We start from the raw sequence: 20,290 nt of genomic DNA on the forward strand, positions 1-20,290 counted from the left end.
AGTGGATGTAGCTATATGTCTGTCTTTACCTCTGTAATCTGAAAGCCTATGCAAATGATTGTAACTATGTAGCAATACTAAATTTGTTTGCGGTACTAAGTTTTAGCTTGAGAAAACGTTATTTCTAACTTCTTTGCTTTTTCTGATTATTTTAAATATATTTTGGTCATCCGAGGTTTATATCCCTGGGTTTTTCAAATAGTAGCCGGATATTCTAACTCCTGGGGAAAGGGGTGACAAGTGCAGGGGAGAATATCCCTTGAGGGCTTAAATACACGTGGGTTTTGGGGCCTGCATCTAAAGGAGCCCTAAGTGTCAAGGGAATATTCCAGGCTTTGTGCCATCCATGCGGCCGTGCATCCAGCCAGATGGAACGGTCACCATCTCGAAAGTTCATTGAGTTGAAAATCAGGCAAGGTTTCTAGACGAAAAAAAAAGCTAATCCTTCAATAAAAATTAAATAAAAAAGCTAACAGGAATCTCCAGCGATCGAAAAAAGTCGAACTCTGCGAGCTTCCAATGCACCAAAGAGAGGAAAAAAGAACAAAAGAAAACGTTTTTTCCCATCCAGATCCTCGCAAACAAAATCACGAAATTGCGTCTCTGTCAGCCTTTTTTTTTTGGTGCACACAAGGCAACAAGTGACAAGCCCCTTTCCCTAAAAAAAAGCCGAAGCCCTTATAAAAAAAAAAACCACAAGCCCACAATGGCGACGGCACACGTGTTCTGATGTCGCGTTTCCACCAATTGTTGACGGGGAGCCCAAAACGCCACGCAGCTCTGACTGAGTGCACGGGAAAAGACAGAAGAAAATTGGATGGGATCAGATTAAAAAGGCAATTAAGCTCGATGGGGGGGGGGGGGGGGGGGGGGGGGGGGGTGATTATATAAAGGACATTATAAATCCAGGGCAGCAAAGGAAAAGGAAAAGGAAAGGAAGAAAAATTCATAGTAATAAATAAATAAATAATAATAATGAAAGAAAGGTGTCGTAGAGGATAGGAGGAGAACAAAGGTCGCGTCTCGAAGGTTCTTGCCTTGTTGGGAAGGGATGGCGTCGGAGGTGGAGGACGACGCGGCGGCCGCGGGCGCGCCGCTGGTCGCCAACGGTGCAGCCGACGTCCGCCGGAGAGTATGCCGCCGCGCCGCTGTCCTGTCGTTTGATTTTCGTTTTTTCTCTCTCGGATTCGCTTTTGGCTGCTTTTATTTATGAGTCATGATCTTCTCCGGCGGGTTCCGTGGTGTGCAGAGGGATCAGGCGAAGGCGATTCTGTCCAAGCAGGCAGTCAAGATCGCCACCAAGGCGGAGCAGCACGAGCGCTTAATCTTTAAGGTCATTTCCCGACTCTGCCTCTGTTTAATCTCTTTATTACTGCCTTTTTTTTGCGCGGTTGATGTTCACAAATCTTGGCGCTCCCGTGTTCCCTTTCTTTATCGGAATCTAAGGGAATTATTGGCCTGCGTTTTCCATAACCAATCCAGTCCGCAGCCAATTTTGGTGGGCATTGTGTGATGTTACTGTTCGATGAGTACGAGAAAATATTGGCGATAGATTTTTATCAAGCATTTTAGCGGAAAGGAATAAGTACCTGCACGCACTTTGTGCATTTATTGTTCGTACTGTACGGCAGAGATTGTGGTAATAATTGGATCCGCTGGATTGGGTGTAGGGAATGTTCTCATATGGTGCTATTCGTTTTAAATGTGCAGGTCACACACTTGCTGGGTGTTCTTGGATTTGGTGGATTTTGCTATCTCCTGGGTGCCAGTAAGCTACTGCAGCATTGATCTATTTGGTTGGGTGTTACGTACTGTGCATCATAAGATTCTTGTTGGCTCTGGTGTTGCTTGCAGGACCACAGGATGTGCCATATGTGTACTGCCTGTTCTATGTCATATTCGTTCCGCTCCGCTGGATTTACTACCGCTACAAGAAATGGCATTACTATCTCCTGGTGAGTCCATTATTGTCTCACATTGGAAATGTGTCAAGTACCAGAAATGTGCTTCCTCAGAATTTTACTTAGTTCATAACTTAAGGTTGTTTGTTTCAGTGTCTTACTTTACTTTAAATTTAGTTGTTATTCGCACCACAAATCTCACAATAGAAAGCTTTGTTGAATGAAAGGATAAATAGTTGTAAATAGCACATATTAGTATGATGAGTGGGTGATATATTGTTGTATGACATTGTCCCAACATCTTGCAGTTGCACAATATTCCTATGTGGCTATGTGTGTAAGCGGTAGACCTATTGTCACATATCTCATGTCTTTATCCTTTAAAATTTAAAAGAGGAGCCACTCCATTCTAATGATGTGGAGTGTCGATGGTATTTTTTAGTGTACCAGGAATAGCCCTTTACCTGATTTACCTGATAAATAGTGTGCCTACATCATAGTTTTCAAGGCCTCAGCTCGCCTGGGAAACAGTGGCGCCTTGTGGCCTAGGCGTCCAGGCGTACCAAGCACTCGCCTGGACGCCTAACCGCCTTTTAAACTATGGCCTACATTATATCTAGGTCAATATTCTAGGTTCTGTTTCATTTTACAGTTTGAATGTTGTCACAAATATAAGTTTGCTAAGCAACAGTTTTGTGTTCTTTTGATGGGATCTTCTCCATTTCTAAAGCCATCATCTTGTGTGTAAACCTTGAGGTTTATTTTTTCTCTTTTTTTCTGCAGGACTTTTGCTACTATGCCAACACCTTTCTCCTTGTAATGATTCTCTTCTATCCAAAGGATGAAAAACTTTTCATGGTTTGCTTCTCATTTGCAGAGGTATGAAAAATACCCTTGTTTATTTCCAGAGCTTGTCCAGGATGTATTTAATCATTTTAAATCCTCACAGGGTCCACTTGCTTGGGCATTAATTGTGTGGCGTTGCAGCTTGGTTTTTAGTTCATTTGACAAACTTGTTAGTGTCCTGATACATCTCTTACCGGGTAAGTGGTCTCAGACATGAATATCTGGATTCAATACATACAGCATTTTACTTTTTCAGGTAAACATCATTTTGTTCTAGTGAAAATATGTAACCATTTCAGTTTATTGACATATTTGAGTTTGATCCGTTGTGTGAGTAATCTATGGGGACTTTACATTATTTGAATTTGAATTATTTCTTCGCTTTGTTAATTAGTATGTGATGTTAGTGTTCTCGTTCATGATTCTTTAATCCACACATCCCATTTTTGTCTGGCTGAACTTCCTTCTTCCTTTATATCTGAAAGTTTCAAGGAAACTACAAATGGAATGGTGATGCCAAAATATGAAACAATGAGGAACACAAAATTATTGACACTCAATCTGATGAATTCAACAAAAATGTGCAATTGGGCCTCTTAAGATTCAGTTGAACTACAGAAGGGATATACTTGATGCCTTATCAAATTTCATATAGGTCCTTGGTATACTAGGATTATGTAGTTCTGTTCTTTATCAATTGTATTTTGTTTCTGAATATTGGTCGGGTTTCATGACTGATTGAGTGCCTCTGCAGGGATTGTTCTATTCACTATCCGGTGGTGGAATCCACAAACATTTGCTGCCATGCACCCAGAAGGAAGAGAAGCCAGAGATACATGGCCATATGTGGAGGATAAATCATATCTGTGGACATGGCTCTTTTTTATTCCACTAGCTGCTTACACCCTGTGGCAGCTTATGTATTTCCTCATAGTTAACGTCCTGCGTCGACAGAGGTTGTTAAGGGACCCTGAAGTCATGACATCCTACAGGTACATGTTTGCATTTTATTAAGGTCTAGCATGCACTATATGTACTGGAGTACTTCGTTTTGCTTGCTATGCATCTGTATTGTTGCATGCCCTCTTGCTTTGTACTGAGAGAAATGAACTGAATACCCAAAAGGGTAGGGTTATGAAATAGCAAGGGAGGGAAGATGGGCTTGTGTTTGCCCCTGACACACTTACTGCATGTGTCACTTGGTCACCAGTGAATGATGATATTAGAACTAATTAATCTCGTTAATCACAGGTGATGTTGCATTTCTTTTTTTTCTTCAACACGCGAGAAATCTGTGTATCATCATTTAAAGAAGGGAAGAAAAAGGATACAAAGAAAACCATCCAAACACTATGCGCACGTACACACACACACACTAAATTTACATATGCTAGGTAATTAGAATAAACACGCAAAAGACATTAAACCAGGGAGGGAGACCTAGATGAGCCCCATGACCAAGTTCCTGAGATCCCTGGCCTTGACAGAACATGGACAGTTCCTTCTTCAGCCACCATCCTAACTACCATAATCACATATGGGGAGTGCTATTACTGGATAAAAAGTCTGTCGTAACAATGCTTGCACAGCTCCCAAGCAACAAGGGTAGTGTTGAGGCCTTCTCTGAATTGCTTGTCGCCTCCCAAGCAACAAGGAAAAAATATAGTTCCTTGCAGTAATGAGTAATGACTGTCTCATTTACATTAATGTAGTTTTGATGGTTGAGGTAGACTTTGAATTTGTATACAAAAACTCTTCTCATGCTGTGTGCCTTAAGTTTGCACCTGTTTTGCGTTTTGCCCACTTACATTTCCTTGGTTCATGAGTCCTTGTTTCCTAATTCCTACGGGTTCGAATAACCGTTGGTATTCTCGAATCTCGAATATCCTTGATCCCAACATTGAACCTAATGTTTATCTTATGAACTGTTTGTCAGGGAGCTCTCAAAGAAAGCACAGAAAGCGAACAACATCTGGTGGAGGCTGAGCGGACTGCTGGGTGACCGGAACCGGCAGGTCATGTACATACTGCTCCAGGCGCTGTTCACAGTGGCAACAATGGCCCTGACCGTCCCTATATTCCTGTCCTACCGGATGCACGTGGTGTTCCTGATACTCAAGGTGTGCGCGTCGACATGGAATGGTGGCAGCTTCATCTTGGAGGTGATGCCTCGACAAGTAGTACAGAAGCAGCAGAAGAAACTGGACATGAAGCCCATCGAACAGGGGAGCTCGACACAGGGTGCGCCAGGTGATGATGGTACACTGGGTAACCACCACCAGCACACATCAGAGGAGCAAACCCAGGAGTGAGTAAATTGAAGCTGGATGTAAGATTAGATTTTGCTGTTTACTGATGCAACCTTTGTCACCAGCACACATCAGAGGAGCAAACCCAGGAGTGAGGAAATTGAAGCTGGATGTAAGATTTGATTTTGCTGTTTACTGATGCAACCTTTGTTTTACTGAGTGTTCTTTCTGTTGGAGTTTTTTTTTTTCTTTAGCTCCGCTTAAGTTGTGAATTGTGACATCTATAGGTTTGGGCTGAACGATATGGGGTGAGAGATGATGCGTGCCCATGCTTGTCTTGGGCTTGGGCAAACATAAGGCCTTGTTTGAATGTATGTGTATCTACTTTAATCCATATGTGTTGGAGTGGAATAAAATAGAATTTAGTTTAATTCTACTTCAACATATGTGGACTGAGATGAATACATGTGGATCCAAATAAGGTCGTTCGTCTAAGTTGGGCAGGTTTCCTTTTCTGTAGGAGTTTGTTTTCGCTGTGGCCGTTGTGAATTGCGTGAAGCTTTTGCATTGTTCGTTTGATGATGACGATGTTAGATGACGCCATACCCTGATACAGACAATGATGCCATGATGATGCTTGATGAAGAATCAGTCGTATTTGCTGCGTGCAAGAAAAGATTCCTGGAAGATGCCCTGTAAATGCAAAGGGTGACCGACCACCTGTGTTGACTGAGACCAAGTAGGTCTGGACGAAAAACAAGGAACTCGCTAACGCTCGACTCACTTGTAAGTGGCTCGGCTCGAGCTTGGTTTGTTTGAATTTTTATTTAACGAGCCAGCTCATGCCAACTCGGTTAAACAACGAGCTAGCTCGCAAGCTAAAACAAACTAAGGGCCTGTTTAGATGGCGATTTTTTTTGCAAAATGCACTGTAGCACTTTTCGTTGTTATTTGATAATTAGTGTCCAATCATAGTCTAATTAGGCTTAAAAGATTCGTCTCGTGAATTTCGTCTAAACTGTGTAATTAGTTTTATTTTTTATTTATATTTAATGCTTCATGCATGTGTCCAAAGATTCGATGTGACGAAGAATCTTGAAAAATTTTGCAAAATTTTCTGGAACTAAACTGACCTAAGGTAATTCACATGACAACAACTGTAATCGGTCAATATATTCCTCGGTCCAGCCAAATACAACTTTAAGCCGTCCATATATCTCAATGCCTATGGCCCAATACGATTAAACAAGACAATCCGAGACCAATAGACCCTAGGGCCCCACCAGCCTACCCCACGGCATCATGTTCACCCGAGACAAGTCCAAAGTTCATATATATTTTGTTTATTCTATTTTAAATATACATGTGATGTGTTTGTTGCTAACTTGCAGTTATAATTTCTATATAATGTGTTTTTATGCTTTGGCTCATGAGCCAAACGAGCTAGCTCAAGCTCGCTAGCGAGCCAAGCCGAGCTAGTCTTCTGACTCGTTTGTATAACGAGTTATAACGGGCCGAGCCATAACAAGCCGAGCTAGCACAATATCTAGCCCGGACCAAGTCAGTTGGTAAACATATTGTAGAGTCTTTTTGGCTGGTAAAAAAAATGGTGTGCAGAAGAAGCACGATACTGGATTCTGGAACAAGTTGCGTACCAGCTTAGCTTGCATGCAAGTCTCTCTTCACCACTATACTCAACGTGTTACGTACGCGGCGATTGGGCACAGAATCCTTGCTCGACGAGTTATTGGTTCATCGAGAGCAGTTAGATGCATCACAGGATAGGTACAGCATTGGCTTGTTTCCTTCAAGTAATTTCCAGTGATTTTCAGCGTGAATATCTTCCACATTTTTGAGAAGACCCGAGCTGCTTTGGTCAAGCTGCTCCTCCGCTTTATAAACATGGCAACGTTTGGACGCCAAGAGCTTTTTAGTTTTCCTTAATTTTGATTTTTATTTTTCTACTGTTACATACCATCTGTTAAAAAAAGCTAATAGGGTCGAAACCCCGGCCATATGAGATGGCTTAATGCTGTGCACACGGGGATTCAAACAGCGGTTGCTAGCTCAACTCTAACACGAGCTAGCCAACCAGGCTCGAGCCCGCTCTGTTACCTTTTCCATTTCCGAGACACCACACCACAGCCTCCTGCGATCGGAACCGTGTGATCGATCGTGGTCACAATGTCAATGTGGGTGTGCACAGTGCCACCGTCATCCGTGCTGGCCGCCTTGGCGTTGGCGCTGTTTCGTGGTCAACTCGGGCGTCGCCATGCGCCGCGCTCTAGGCCGCGGCGACGCCTGGGTGTTAGCGTTCGTTGCGGCCGCCACAGTGCTTGTGATCGCTCTCCTCGCCACGGTGCGCGCGCACGAGCGAGCGCGCGAGGAGAGGCGACGGGGCCTGTTCAAGACCGCGGTGTGGGCTCAGTCCGCGGCGTTCACGGCTATTTTCGTGCACCGTGTCGGCGCCGCGCTCGCACAGGCCCCCCAGCCATGGCTTGCCAGGTCTGGACAATGGCCGGCAGCACGACTGCCTCTTTGTGCATGGTCAGGATGACGTACACTGACGTCGTCGCTGGTGGCCGCGATGCACGACGAGCGTAGTGCACGCCGTCACCACAACAATACATTGTCCACAGCCCAGTGCCAATTAGCCACTGTCCTTGAAACACGCTCGTTGTTACCACAGGCTTGTCATACACCTGGACTGTACTACTCCATCCGTTTCAAATTATAAGTCGCTTTAATTTTTTTGGTACATCAAATTTGCTATGTATCTAGATATACATCATTTCTAAATTCATAGCAAATTCAATATATCAAAAAAAAAAAAAGTCAAAGCGACTTATAATTTAGAACGAAGAGAATAGTAAAACTAGCTACTGTCCTTAAAACATAGTACTCTTTGTTACCACAATAATAAAATGACCGCAGCTAGCTCAGTGCCGAGCTGAAGAATTACTCTCCGGTACGGTGTGCCATTGGTTGGTGGTATTGTCTTCTTTGGTTGCTGTTTTGGCTGATCACCGAGTCTTATGCCCTTCGAATATGTAGACTGATCACCCGTTTCCAGAAAAAAAGACTGATCATGCCTGGTAATATATCCATGTTGTGCCCTCTTTTCCCCCTACTAGTCCGGCGCCCTCACGCAGTCACGCGTACACCACACTCGCACTCTCGTACAGCGACGGGTGCAGCGCCCTTGTCGCATACTTCTACAGTTCTACCCACAAATAATCACGAAAGCACTCATGTAGGGGGAAGCGGAAATACAACATATTTCCTCCATACATAATTTTATTATACACCTAAATATATGCGATCACCAGATACATAGTAAAATAATGTATCTCAAAAAATCAAAATAACTTATAATTTGAAATGGAGAAAGTAACATTTATTAGGGCTCGTTTTAAAGGTTTTATCGTGTTCTCAAGTACTGATGTTTGTATGTAGCTCCATTTGTTTCCTACATTTTCCCTACTCTTTTGAGACTTGTCTCACAGCCTGATGAGCAACATGTGGTCATGTGGCCTCCTGTCTCTTGCTCCACCTCGTGACATTATTCGACAGTAGTATTGGGCTAACGCACCACGCCTACGCTCTCGCCATTTGGTCCCTTCCGCATCCTCCATGCCTCTCACTTTCTCCTTCTATGACTATTTGAAAAATTAAAGTAACAAATAGACGACGAGAAGAGGGGTAAAGATGAGTGATTGTCAATGCTTTGGCAAGTTCTAAAGAATGAATCTTTATTGGCTCACATTCATTCCTTCAGATCGCCAGTTTGGTTCTTCAGTTTTTGAGGTAGCCATGGGAGGAGAAAACGAGAGATATAGAGGACATGGGAGGGTCTAGATGAGGATGCAGTGTGGTGCATGAGCTCCATGCCACCGAGGAATGTTGTGTGGTTGAGAAAAAAAAAAGAAGGTCACGTACTACTCATCGGGCAGTGGGGCAAGCCTAGAAAGAGTAAAGAGGGAGCCTAATTTAAGCATGACTGTATGCATGGGTAGTCAGTTACCGTGTCACTTGTCAGGCTATAGATGTTGTCACTTCTCAAGTTACAACCAATATGTTCCACTCGATAAATAGAATTTTACATAGTTAATTAAAGAATTTAACTTCATGAATTTTTTTTGTTTCAAGCTAAAATAATGTTGCGTTCAACAAAGCAAATGTTCTAACTTCATTAGAAAAATATTAAGTTTAATAAAAATATTGTATCTTTTTGAGAAAATAGATCCAAGCTACAATAGAAATTGTTATGCTTAATAAAAATATTCTAACTTTATGAGAAAAAATTCTAAGTTAGATTAAGAGTATTTTATATTAGAAATATATGTGGTTTAATATGACTTACTAGTTGAGTAACAATGAACCTAATATAATCAAGAACTTACCTAAATATAGTTTAATGTAGGTCTAGTGTCGAAAAAAATACTTAGCATAATTAAGCAATATTAAAGTTGCCTTAGAGACTTAAAGTATCTCGAAGAGTGAAAAGAAAAAAAAAACCAAATTTATGATTTTGGATGTAAAACTATATTGAGTGAAAAAATAAATTAGTAAAAAAGTTCTATTTTCGATGTCCGAAACCTACACCCGGCGACCTCCAGCTAGCTGGCAACCGCTTGGGCCAGGCCACCCGCCAGCGGCAACGACCGACTGGCGACTGGACAGTCTATCGGTGGTCAAGGCCCAAGGGAGTGTCAACGGTAAAGTGTGCAATCCTTTTCGGACGATTGATGGGAAAATTAGGTAGGTCAGTTTTAGTGCCGAGTTGCATGGAAGCTCTATCTGCATTTAATAGACTATTACATAAGTATTTTTATGATATAACAACGTTTTTAAGATGAGAGAAGAAATGAGTTTTATAGAGATAAAACTCTCTTGGCATGATTAGAATCATAGAATGAAATTTATAAGTTTGCATTGGGAACCCTATTCTTTCTCCTTACTCTTTTCTGTCCTTTTCACCTCTAGAATTCTAGATTGGTTGGTCGGATACGCGCTTGTATCTTTCCGCGCGATTAGGTCAATTTTCACAAGTGCGCAAAGATTTGGAGTTGAGATAAAGAGTTGGTGGAGAGTTTTTTTTTTCAATGTTGTAAAAAAAAATCAAGAATTCAAGATTGAGAGTGGGTTTTGGATCTTGGAGATCCTCTTAAATAGGTGTTTTCCCCCTATGTTTAAAATCAGTTTTTTGGCAGCGATTTTAGTGCATAGACAAGTGTATAGGTGTATTTGCACTAGGAAGAATCCGGAAGCGTGTGTTGCCATCCGAACTAGTAGAAAACTGATATTGTGGATCGACTAGACCGTGCAAGAACGCGCTAGTAGCGATCAATTTATCCTAACAGACTCTTATATTACTTGTTGCCCGTCCTTCTTCCAAAACTTAGATAGAAACGTGTATTGCCACACGACCCCACCTTCACTCCACGGCATCAACACATAGCGACGACGATGGAGCCCCATCCCATGAACCATGAGTCCGTAACCATGGATCCGTGAAGTTTCCCCACTTTGCTTGTACTACAAGTGACTTGACTTCCACGGAGGCACGCAACAATCTGCAGTACGTCAGTTAATTAGGATGGCAGCTTGCCAGTAGCGTGCGCCGTGTGACGCAAGCCGATATTGATGATTGATCAGTATGCGCGTCTGGGCAATTTCATCCTCCGATCGACCTCCCGTACAAAGCAAGCTTAGCATTAACCATTACGGTCTGTATAAATAGCACATTCCTTCTGGCTTGATGATTTTCGTTTCCGTTCATTCCTATTCTCAATTCTGTGAACTGGAGAGAAAAAAATAGCTGGCGGTTGGTATTCCCTAGCGATCGAGCATGGATGTGACAAGGCACCACGTTGCCACCGTCCTCAGCGTTGCGCTGTTTGTGCTCAGCTCGTGCGTCGCGATGCGCCGCGCGCTCCGCCGCGGCGACCACTCGTCGGCGATGTTCGTCGCGGCAGCCACCTTGCTCCTCGCCGCTCTCCACGTGACGGTCCGGGCACACGAGCGGGTGGACTACGACGCGGCGAGGCGCCGCCGCCGGGGCGCGCTCAGGGCCCTGGCCTGGGCGCTGTCCTCGGCCCTGACGGGCATGTTCGCCCACCGCGTCGTCGCGATCGCCCCGGCGCCGCCCCCGTTCGTGGTCCTGGTCTGGAGCATGGCCGGCGCTGCAGTGACTGGTGGGTTCTACCTCCTGTTCGTGGCGCACGACCATGGCATGGAGACGCCGCCGCATGTCCCTAGGTACGGTAGTGACCATCGACAGGAACCATGACACATACGGCTGGTGTGCCGCTGCCTCCAAGAAGTGATCATGTAGAGTAAATTGTTTGCACATAATGCAAATATCTATATCTATATCTTTTATAAACCAAAACCCCACTAATACTTTTTCTCTGCTTCCACATTGTGCCACTTCATCACCGTTGTTTCCACCGTCCCATATTAAGTAGCAATCTCCAGCCTTACCGTTAGTTGTTTGAAACATAATCCCACCTAATGCCTTGTGCAAAAAAAAGATTACGGCAACTAGGCCATCAAGAGCTTTCTAAAGCAACTCCCAAAATTATATTATGTAAAATTAGATTCCAAAATTCATGATTTAGCCATTTGCTAAAATAAAACACCCACCAAAAAATTAGAGTAATCCAACAGCCTTTATAAATTTTCCATTCTCTATTTTTTTAAACTGCCACGTCATCCTTTCTTCTCCTCCCGCGCACACTAAGAACAAAGGTAGCAGCAGCCGGCCGAAAGCCGGATTTTGCTTTGTACGCGATGCCGGTCCTGCATGCGTCGATCTAGATGCGAAAGCTGTTGGTCATGTCTTCATTCGCCGTTGTTGGGTGCGAGCCACAACCACTTGCACTTGGCGTGGATGTACTCTTGATTTACCACTACTACAGATTTAGACATCACTGCCGGCCTTATCACTGTCGGATTCGTAAGAACCGGTAGTAATGTACGCTTCCGAGCTCGAAAACAAGAAAATAACTGAGTCTGGACTAAAACCGACACTAATGGACCACATTACTGCCGGTTATTAATACAAACCGACAGTGAAGTCTATTTACCGTCGGTTGTTTTAACAAACCGACACTGATGCGTACCCTGGACCCGAAAATTTTATCAACTCCAGTTAACTCTGCACGCCTCCCAACTCCCTCCCCCAGAACGCCGCACGCCTCCACACCACACCCGCCTCCACTCCGCCGAGGAGAGCCATGCCGGAGAGGGGCATCTTCCTCGACCTGCCCCGAGGAGCGGCGCCAAGCCCCCAAGCCTGCTCCCGCTCTTCCCCATCACCTCCGCGGCAGCGTCGTTCGAGTGAAGATGGAGGACGCTCGGCCATCTCCGTCGGAGGTGCTCGAGCATGCGGCCTCCACGCCGCTGCCGGAGTTGAAGGGGAGGAGCGCCGCCGTGGGGAGAGGGCCACCGCCGCCTCTCACCTGCGCCGCCCGCGTTGCCCGCCACCGGATCCGGCTTCCCCGCCACTGGATCCGGCTTCCCCGCCACCGGATCCGTCCTCCCTGCCACCAGATCCGGCTTCTCCGCCGCCGGATCTGGCCTCCTCGCTCGCATCGCCTGAGGGAGAGAGGGAGGGGAGAGGGCCGTCGCGCCGGAGGGGAGGAGGGGCGCGCCCGCCGAAGGAGGAGGAGGCAGCCATGCTCGCCCGCCGGAGAAGGAGGCAGCTGCACTGTCTCCTCGGCAATCTGTGATGTATGAATTTTTTATCTGTGATGTATGACTTTATTTGTCTGTGATGAAATCGTATTGGAGATGGAATCCGTCCTTTGTCTGTGGTGGATGAGTTTATCTGTGATGTATGAGTTTATCTGTGATGTATGACTTTATTTGGCGGCAGTGATGGATGAAATGCTCGATTTAGTGGTGGTGGTAGCGAGCATGCTCCAGCCAGCACGCTTGATGGATTATTTTTTTTGTTTTTCTAAACCTTTTCACTGCCGGGTGAAGTACCGGCAGCAGTAGCCAGCCAGCATCACTGTCGATATGCCACTGCCGGTTCAAAATCCGGCAGTGAAGGGCGATTTTGAACCGGCAGTGATATCGAAAACTGGGGTAGTATACAACACGTACATGCAAGCCTCCTCGTCCGTGACAGTGGCCATATCGAGGGTAGTAGACCCTATGACAGCCGGAGTGTTCTATGCCTAGCTTTTGCCTTTGTACACGATGCCGTGAGCAGGCTGGCGGCAGGCGCGCGAGGGGTGTGCAGGAGTCGGATAGCAAGGGCGCGTAACTTTGCATAGTGCACGATTCTCCACTATAGCATTTTGTTTGTATTTGTGAATTATTGTTCAAACATTGACTAATTACGCTCAAAAGATTCATCTCGCAAAGTTAAGGCAAACTGTGCAATTAGTTTTTGATTTCGTCTCCATTTAGTACTCCATCTATGTACCGCAAGTTTGATGTGACGAAAAATCTGTTTTTTACATAGTGCACTTTTGAAGAACTAAACAGGGCCCAGCGTCCCCGGCTAGCTTTATTTACCAACCGAGATACAAGGAATGGACAGCATGTTGTTTTAGACTGCCGAGCCTTGTTTCTACCGAGAATACCCAAAATTAGATTTCAGGGTGCAAATGGCTACTCTCTTGGAGTTGCCACCGCTCTTCCGATTCCTCTCCCCACTTCACCTCTTCCTCTTCATCTTCCGTGACAATTTAGTATATAATTTAGGAGCTGCAACTAAGTACTTTTTAGTGTGAGGATTCCATTGAGGCACCGATCCAGCGTGTTCCCACCATGATCATTGCAAATCCCGAACCAGAGGGTTACTTCCTTCGTGCCCTGTTCGCTTCTCTTATAATTCATCTTTTTCAGTTTCTTTTTTCAACCAGAACAATATTTTTCTCTCACAATAAATCAATCGGAATAGTGTTTCGGCTTGTTTTTTTTACGAAGCGAACGGGGCTGCTAGCTGGGACAGTGTCATGCATACTTCTTGGCCTCTACCGTGTGTCTGCACACATTATTTCTCATATTATAGGCTGTGAAATACTTCTGTTTCTAGAGCTTGGTTTGTAGCATTGGCTAAGAGATGCATGTCAGTGTGTCATCATTTTATTCTACTAAATGGTTGCATGTTCGCATAGATCTCAAAATCGTCTATTCAGCTCATATAAATGACATTATGTTTTCGTTTGACATTTGTCATGTCTTCATAAAGTCAATAGTGAAGTTACCCAACTCCTATTGGATTTTGGTATTCCAACTCACACATGCCTTTTGCAATCTTTCAAGGATGAATAGTGAATGTTAATTAAATCTTTATCGTCTCCTACCAGCTTCAGATATCAGATTACCAATCATCTTAGATCACCCTCACAATACCCGTGAATTCATTTCTACGTACCAGAACAGAACTCCAGAAGCATGAGTTGAAACTGATAGGATTTGTAGGACCTCTAGGTGCAGATCTAGCGGGTAATGACGTAACTTAGGTAGAGAACTTGATGATGTACCTCGCCCAGTGAAGTCGTGGCCATGGGGCCAGCGAGGAAGTAGCAGTAGCTTGACGCGTCCGCTAGAGTCTCGAAGAAGGCAGGTGTGCAGGCGCGGTCTGAAGGTAGCGGTGAAGGCGGTGGAGCTTCTCGTCACTCACAACGCACCCTCACGATTGGACTAGGGTTAGGACATGGTGGGGCGCTGGCGGCTGCGGTGAATCTCGTACCTTGCGCCCTGGCCCCCACCTTCCTCTTTATAGCGCTGCGCGACGGGGGCCCATCAGCCAGGAGAACGGCTAGGCGCTCTCGATCAGGGTGCGGATCAAGGGTCCAATTGGCCGTTGGGCCAACTGGTGGAGATCAATCTAACATTCTCCCCCTTGGTCTCACCTTATGACTTAAACTTAACTTATTTTATCTTTTTCCCATTCCATCGCAGATCAGTGCATAGAGCGTGCCTCATCGTCACGGTCAGTTGCCATTAGAATAAACAGCTACAATACACCTCTCTGTTTTGAAACAGATTCTCAACTAGGCCCTTAGTATCCAGAAATCATAGGCTTTCCTGTAAACCCATGTCGACTATGTGTTCTCTGAACGCACTGGGTAGTTAGCCTTTGGTAAGCGGATCCGCAAGTACTTGCTTGGTACTTATATGCTCAATGCTTTCAAAATGATTATGGATTTTCTCCCTTTACAACATATAACTTAGTGCCAATGTGTTTGGCAGCATACTTAACCTGTTGTATTAGGAGTTAACTACTTTAAATGGTTGTTGCTGTTGACTACCATTGTTAAATCCGGGTACATATTTCCTTAACCACTTTTGCCTGTTACTGAGGCCTCATGACAAGCTATACTATAGTATGCATCATTGATGACACCACAACTGTTTCATTGGAGCTTTTCCATAATAATACTCCAACTGCAAGTGTTAGCAACTACTATGGATTTCACTACACATCTCGCTAAAACTTAACATTTGTATACACAACTATTTGAGAGTACTTATTTTTTTACTCAGCATGAGGCCTATGATACTTTGTAAAAATTGCAAGACATTCTTAACTCCATTCCAATGATCTATATCTGGACTGGACTTCTGCCAAAATATCCCGGATACATAAGCTATGTCAGAGTAAGTTCTTACTTGTACATTCATTAAGCTTCCAACAGCTGAAGCATATGAAACCATGTTCATTTGATCAATCTCATATCAGTTGCTAGAACACTGAAAGTTCCCAAATCTATTACCCGTGACTATAGGAGCAGGCGTATGTTTACTCACATGCATACTTTATTTCTTTAGAATCTTTTCTAAGTATGCCTTTGCGATAGTCCTAATATCCCTTTTCATCTATCTCGGTGAATTTCAATTCCTAGAACCAACGAGGCTTCACCAAGATCATTCACAATGAAACTTGAGGACAAAGACTTCTTCTCCAATGGAAGATTAACATTACTACTAGTGAGTAGGATGTCATCTATACACAGGATGTGGAAAAAGAATTTTCCATTCTTGAACTTCGCATAAACACTATTGTACTTCTCATTTTCTTTAAACCCAAACTTTCTTATCGTTTCATCAACTTCAAATACTACTATCTAGAGACTTGTTTTAACCCAAAAATAGATTTTTACAGGCGACATCCCATACGTTCTTTTTCTTCCACGACAAAACCTTTGGGTCATGCCATGTAAACATTTTCATACAAATCCTCGTTGAGGAATGCTGTCTTTACATCCATCTGATGTAACTCTAAATCGTAATGTGCTAATAACGTCATTATGATTCTTAAAGAATCCTTGCATGAGACTAGAGAGAAAACTCTCATCGTAATCTATTCATTCTCTTTGTGTAAAGCCTTTTTTTATAAGTCATGCTTTATATCTTTCTATATTCCCTTTGGAGTCACATTTTATCTTGTAGACCCATTTACAACCTATTGTTTTGGTTCCATTAGGAATTTCTACTAAGTCCCAAACATCATTGGTATTCATCAAATTCATTTTAGCTTCCATAGCTCCTTCAAATAAGATAGGATCACCCTCCATTTGAACTTTCTTCACTAACATAGACTTCATAGTCATCAGGAAAACTGGTTTACTAATTCTTTAAAACCTTCAGCTACTGACACTTTCATATGGGGCTGTTGTTGCTCTTCATTATCAAGAGGCAATTAATTCTACAGGCTCCTGTATCACAAGATCCTTATTTACATTATTCATCTTCTTTGAAGAGCCAACAATAGGTGTTGTATAAGTCATACAACATCAACATGTATTGAGAAAATTTGTTGTTTTGAATCACTGAAGTGGGCACATAGTCCCGCTTCTCTTTAAGTCATAGGTCTCTACATACCGTGCTCCCCCAGATCATCCCATCTTTTATAAAGATAGTGTATCTTCAAATTTCTTATTTGGGTTTTATCGGTGTAGAAAGTGACCAACAAGTAAATATTTGTAGTTTTATCGTACGTTGTGATCGGAGGTGGCCTAGCACTCAATGACACAGGGTTTATACTGGTTTAGGCAATGTGCCCTACGTCTAGTTCGAGTCGGTCGGTGACTTTATTCCTGAGCCTAGGTGCTAGAAGTTTGTAGTGGGGTTACAAATGAGAAGAAGAAAGATGGGTGGTACAAGAGGTCTGGTCGGACTTTGGTCAGAAGGGCCAAGAGTGACGGGAGCCCCGCTATGAGCTAAGTGTTCAAGCGTGTGCTTATGGTTTGAACCTGGCAGTTCTGTGGTTGTGAACTAGTGAACTTGATTGATCTAATAAATCTGACTGAGGTTGGATGAACTTGGATGTTGGGAGAGAGTGCATCCCCTTTTATAGATGAAGGGGATATCCTTACAAGTGAGAGGGAAGGAGTATGTTTGCTACTGAGCCTTGTTAGCCACACCGGTGGGTACATGATGATGGTAGGCGCCCATAATACCGTTGAATGTCAGAAGCATGTGGGTGGTTGGGTTGTCTTCTTCGGGTATGGCAAACGTCGGCGCCTGCCATACTATTGATGCCTAGAGGTTTGTGAGGGGTTTTACCATGTTTGCCTGGTACGGTAAATGCCGGCACCCACAACACTGTCTATGCCCAGAGGCATGTGGGGGGAGCCTTACCGTATGGGAGTTAATGGTGCCCACAATACTGTAGGGAAAAATGTCAGCGCCTACAACACTGCTTGGGTTCTCACATGCCAGAGAGGTCGCAGAGTACTATTTCTACAGGTGTATAGAGTACGGACCCTGGTATTGTGGTTTGACTTGTGTGCCCTGCCTACTTTCTTTGTCCATTCCCTGGTCCTTACCGAGCCGACGTCCCCAGTCGGTTAGTCCCAGTCGGCTCTGATCACGCCAATCGGAGAAGAGCGGTGAGCAGGGGTTTGGCGCATCCCCGGTCAGAGACGTGGGTCAGAGTCGGAAGTAGTGTTTGGGCCAGGCCTTTTGGTCGGAGAGGCCATCTGGAGGCGGGCTAGAGATCGAAGCGAGTGCTTCGGTTGGAGAGGTGGGCCAAAGTCAGAAATAGGCGCCGTTCCTCCTTGGCCAGGCCTTCCGATCGGTGATTGGATCGCCCTTTTGGCCTGTTTGTTTAGGTACTTGGGCTGGCCCATGAGTTGCGTGTTGTTTGTAACGTCACCTGCTGGCTGAGCCTTTATTGAGAAGCTGGTCTGCGAGGGACCCTGGGTTTATGAACCCGACAGGAGCCCCCGAGCCCCCGAGCCCCCGGGCGATTCGGGTAGAATCGTCTGGGGGATTTTTTCATTGACAGCGGGTGCGCACGAGCGCACCCATGGGTGTAGCCCCTGAGCCCCCGGGCGATTTAGGCAGAATCGTTCGGGGGGTTTTTCATTTTGCTAGCGGAGGAGGTTTTTGTTTTGTCGGCGGGTGCGCGTGAGCGCACCTATGGGTGTAGGCCTCGAGCCCCCGGGTGATTCGGGCAGAATCGTCTGGGGGGTGTTTGTCAGTGGGTGTGTGTGTGTGTATTTTTAGTCGAGATGGAGTCATCAACCAAGGTGTCATTGCACAGCCAAGGTGTTTTAGTTTTGGGATCGGGTAAGACGGAGCTCGTGGATCTTGGCGTTGGTGCGCGCTGTGGGATCGGGTGAGACGGAGCTCGCGGATCCTAGCATCGGTGCGCGCCGTGGGATCAGGCGAGGTAGTTAGTTTAGGGATTGGACGAGATGGAGCTTGTGGGTCCTAGCATCGGTGCGTGCCAGGGGACCGAGCGAGTTGGAGTCATGGATCCTAGCCTTGATGCAGCCCGCACAGCCGAGGGAGTTAGTCAGTTAGTTTAGGAATAGGGTGAGGCAGAGCTCGTGGATCCTGATGGGGTGAGTTCAGGGTCGTAGACCTAGTCATTTGGTGTGCAGTCGAATCATAGCTGAGGGATAGGGTGAGTTCGGGGTCACAGACCTAGGCATTTGGTGTGTAGTCGAAATGTAGCCAAGGGATGGGGCGAGTTCGGGGTCACAGACCCAGGCGTTTGGTGTGCAGTCAAAGCATAGCCGAGGGATGGGGCGAGTTCAGGGTCACAGACCTAGGTGTTTTGGTGTCTTGAGCCCTCGAGCCCATTGGGCCTTGGTAGGGGTCGGTTTGAGTTGTGTGCATTACCCCATCCTTGGTTTCTTACAACTAGAGGGGCTGAGCTTTGTTGCTTGCCTCGATCACTCGGGCTCGAGTGACACGCTCGGTGAGTTCGCTAATGGGTATGATCGAGTGGAATCCGGGTCCGTCATTCGTGACGGGGTTAGCATAGCCCTCTTGTGACATTCCTCTGCTCCTTTACCTACAACCCGGCAGATGCCTGGGTCATTCCGGAGACTGACCCGAGTGGCCTAATGGCCTCCCCTCGATGGAGATTCTGTGGGCTTGGCAGAGGCTTAGGATTGAACGAGAAGGTTGAGATGACCCTGTCTGCTTTAGGGTAGACGAGGTGAGGGCCACATAGGGCTCATCTGCATTTTCTCCCCTGGCTCTATTTGATGTGGGGTGGCCTCGAGCCCTTTGTGAGCCGGCCTTCGAACCTCGGTCGGTCATTGCTCATGTCGAATGAGGCAACTGCCGCTTCATGACGCAACATGGAGCATTGTGATGCATTTCGCTGCACGTGTGATGCTTAGTTCCCAAGCCCCCAGGCGATTCAGGGCCTGAATTGTCCAAGGGGCATGGGCGTATGGAATGAATGCGTGTATGGATGTATGAAATGATTATAAAGAAATAGTGGGGGTCAGTTGTGTTACCTTGATGACTAGAGTGGCGGGGTTTGAAGAGCTCTAATCAGAAATGTTTGACCGAGACCCGTGCTTGTCGTTCATGATGGAGTTGGCGTGGCCTACATGGGACGTCCCTTTGCTCCTTACCTGTCTCTCGGTGTTTTATCCTGAGCCATTCGATCGACTTTAGGAAGCCCGGTGGTCTCTCCTAGCGGAGATCCCATTTCAGATTTTTCCCAGTCCCACCTGGGGATACGGAGAGCCGCCTACGTGGTGACGCTTTGGTTTTTGCACCCGGCTTGCAGTAGTGGTGGGCCATACCTAGGCCATGTCCCATCATACTAGGAGCTGTTCTGTCTGACTAGGCGTCGTTCCGTCGGTCATTGAGCATCCCATTGGTCTGGATGCATCCCATTGTTTCCCATCCACATTGAATGGGGGAAGGGAGAGAGTTTTTCGCTCTGATTTTTGCCCCTCTTTAGCTATCGCGTTTCCTCCTTAAATAGGGGGAGGGAGAGGGCTTTTCGTCGTAGTCTTTTGCCTATTCTCCAACTATTGCCTCTCCTCCTTCTTCCTCCTCACCGAGAGTGCC

At 45.4% G+C, this 20,290-nt stretch overlaps 1 protein-coding gene across 1 annotated transcript; it reads left to right on the top strand.

Annotated features, from left to right (window-relative positions):
- The first annotated feature begins 903 nt into the window (after positions 1-903).
- LOC136452345 (glycerophosphocholine acyltransferase 1-like) lies at positions 904-5,438 on the top strand. Its single transcript, XM_066452963.1, has 8 exons — positions 904-1,132; positions 1,250-1,333; positions 1,711-1,768; positions 1,855-1,955; positions 2,685-2,780; positions 2,851-2,944; positions 3,502-3,739; positions 4,684-5,438. Exons 1-8 carry the CDS (start codon positions 1,052-1,054, stop codon positions 5,057-5,059), a joined length of 1,128 nt encoding a protein of 375 aa, XP_066309060.1. The 5' UTR covers positions 904-1,051; the 3' UTR covers positions 5,060-5,438.
- The last annotated feature ends 14,852 nt before the right edge of the window (positions 5,439-20,290 follow it).

Source organism: Miscanthus floridulus, chromosome 5 (genome assembly GCF_019320115.1).
Source record: "Miscanthus floridulus cultivar M001 chromosome 5, ASM1932011v1, whole genome shotgun sequence".
NCBI classification, from domain to species: domain Eukaryota; kingdom Viridiplantae; phylum Streptophyta; class Magnoliopsida; order Poales; family Poaceae; genus Miscanthus; species Miscanthus floridulus.

Excerpts from the sequence above, each read along its gene's own strand:
- LOC136452345 (XM_066452963.1), top strand. The coding sequence starts at position 1,052 with ATGGCGTCGGAGGTGGAGGACGACGCGGCGGCCGCGGGCGCGCCGCTG. Across the intron at positions 1,769-1,854 it reads TTGCTATCTCCTGGGTGCCA|GACCACAGGATGTGCCATAT; the intron begins GTAAGCTACTGC and ends TGTTGCTTGCAG. Across the intron at positions 2,781-2,850 it reads TTTGCTTCTCATTTGCAGAG|GGTCCACTTGCTTGGGCATT; the intron begins GTATGAAAAATA and ends AAATCCTCACAG.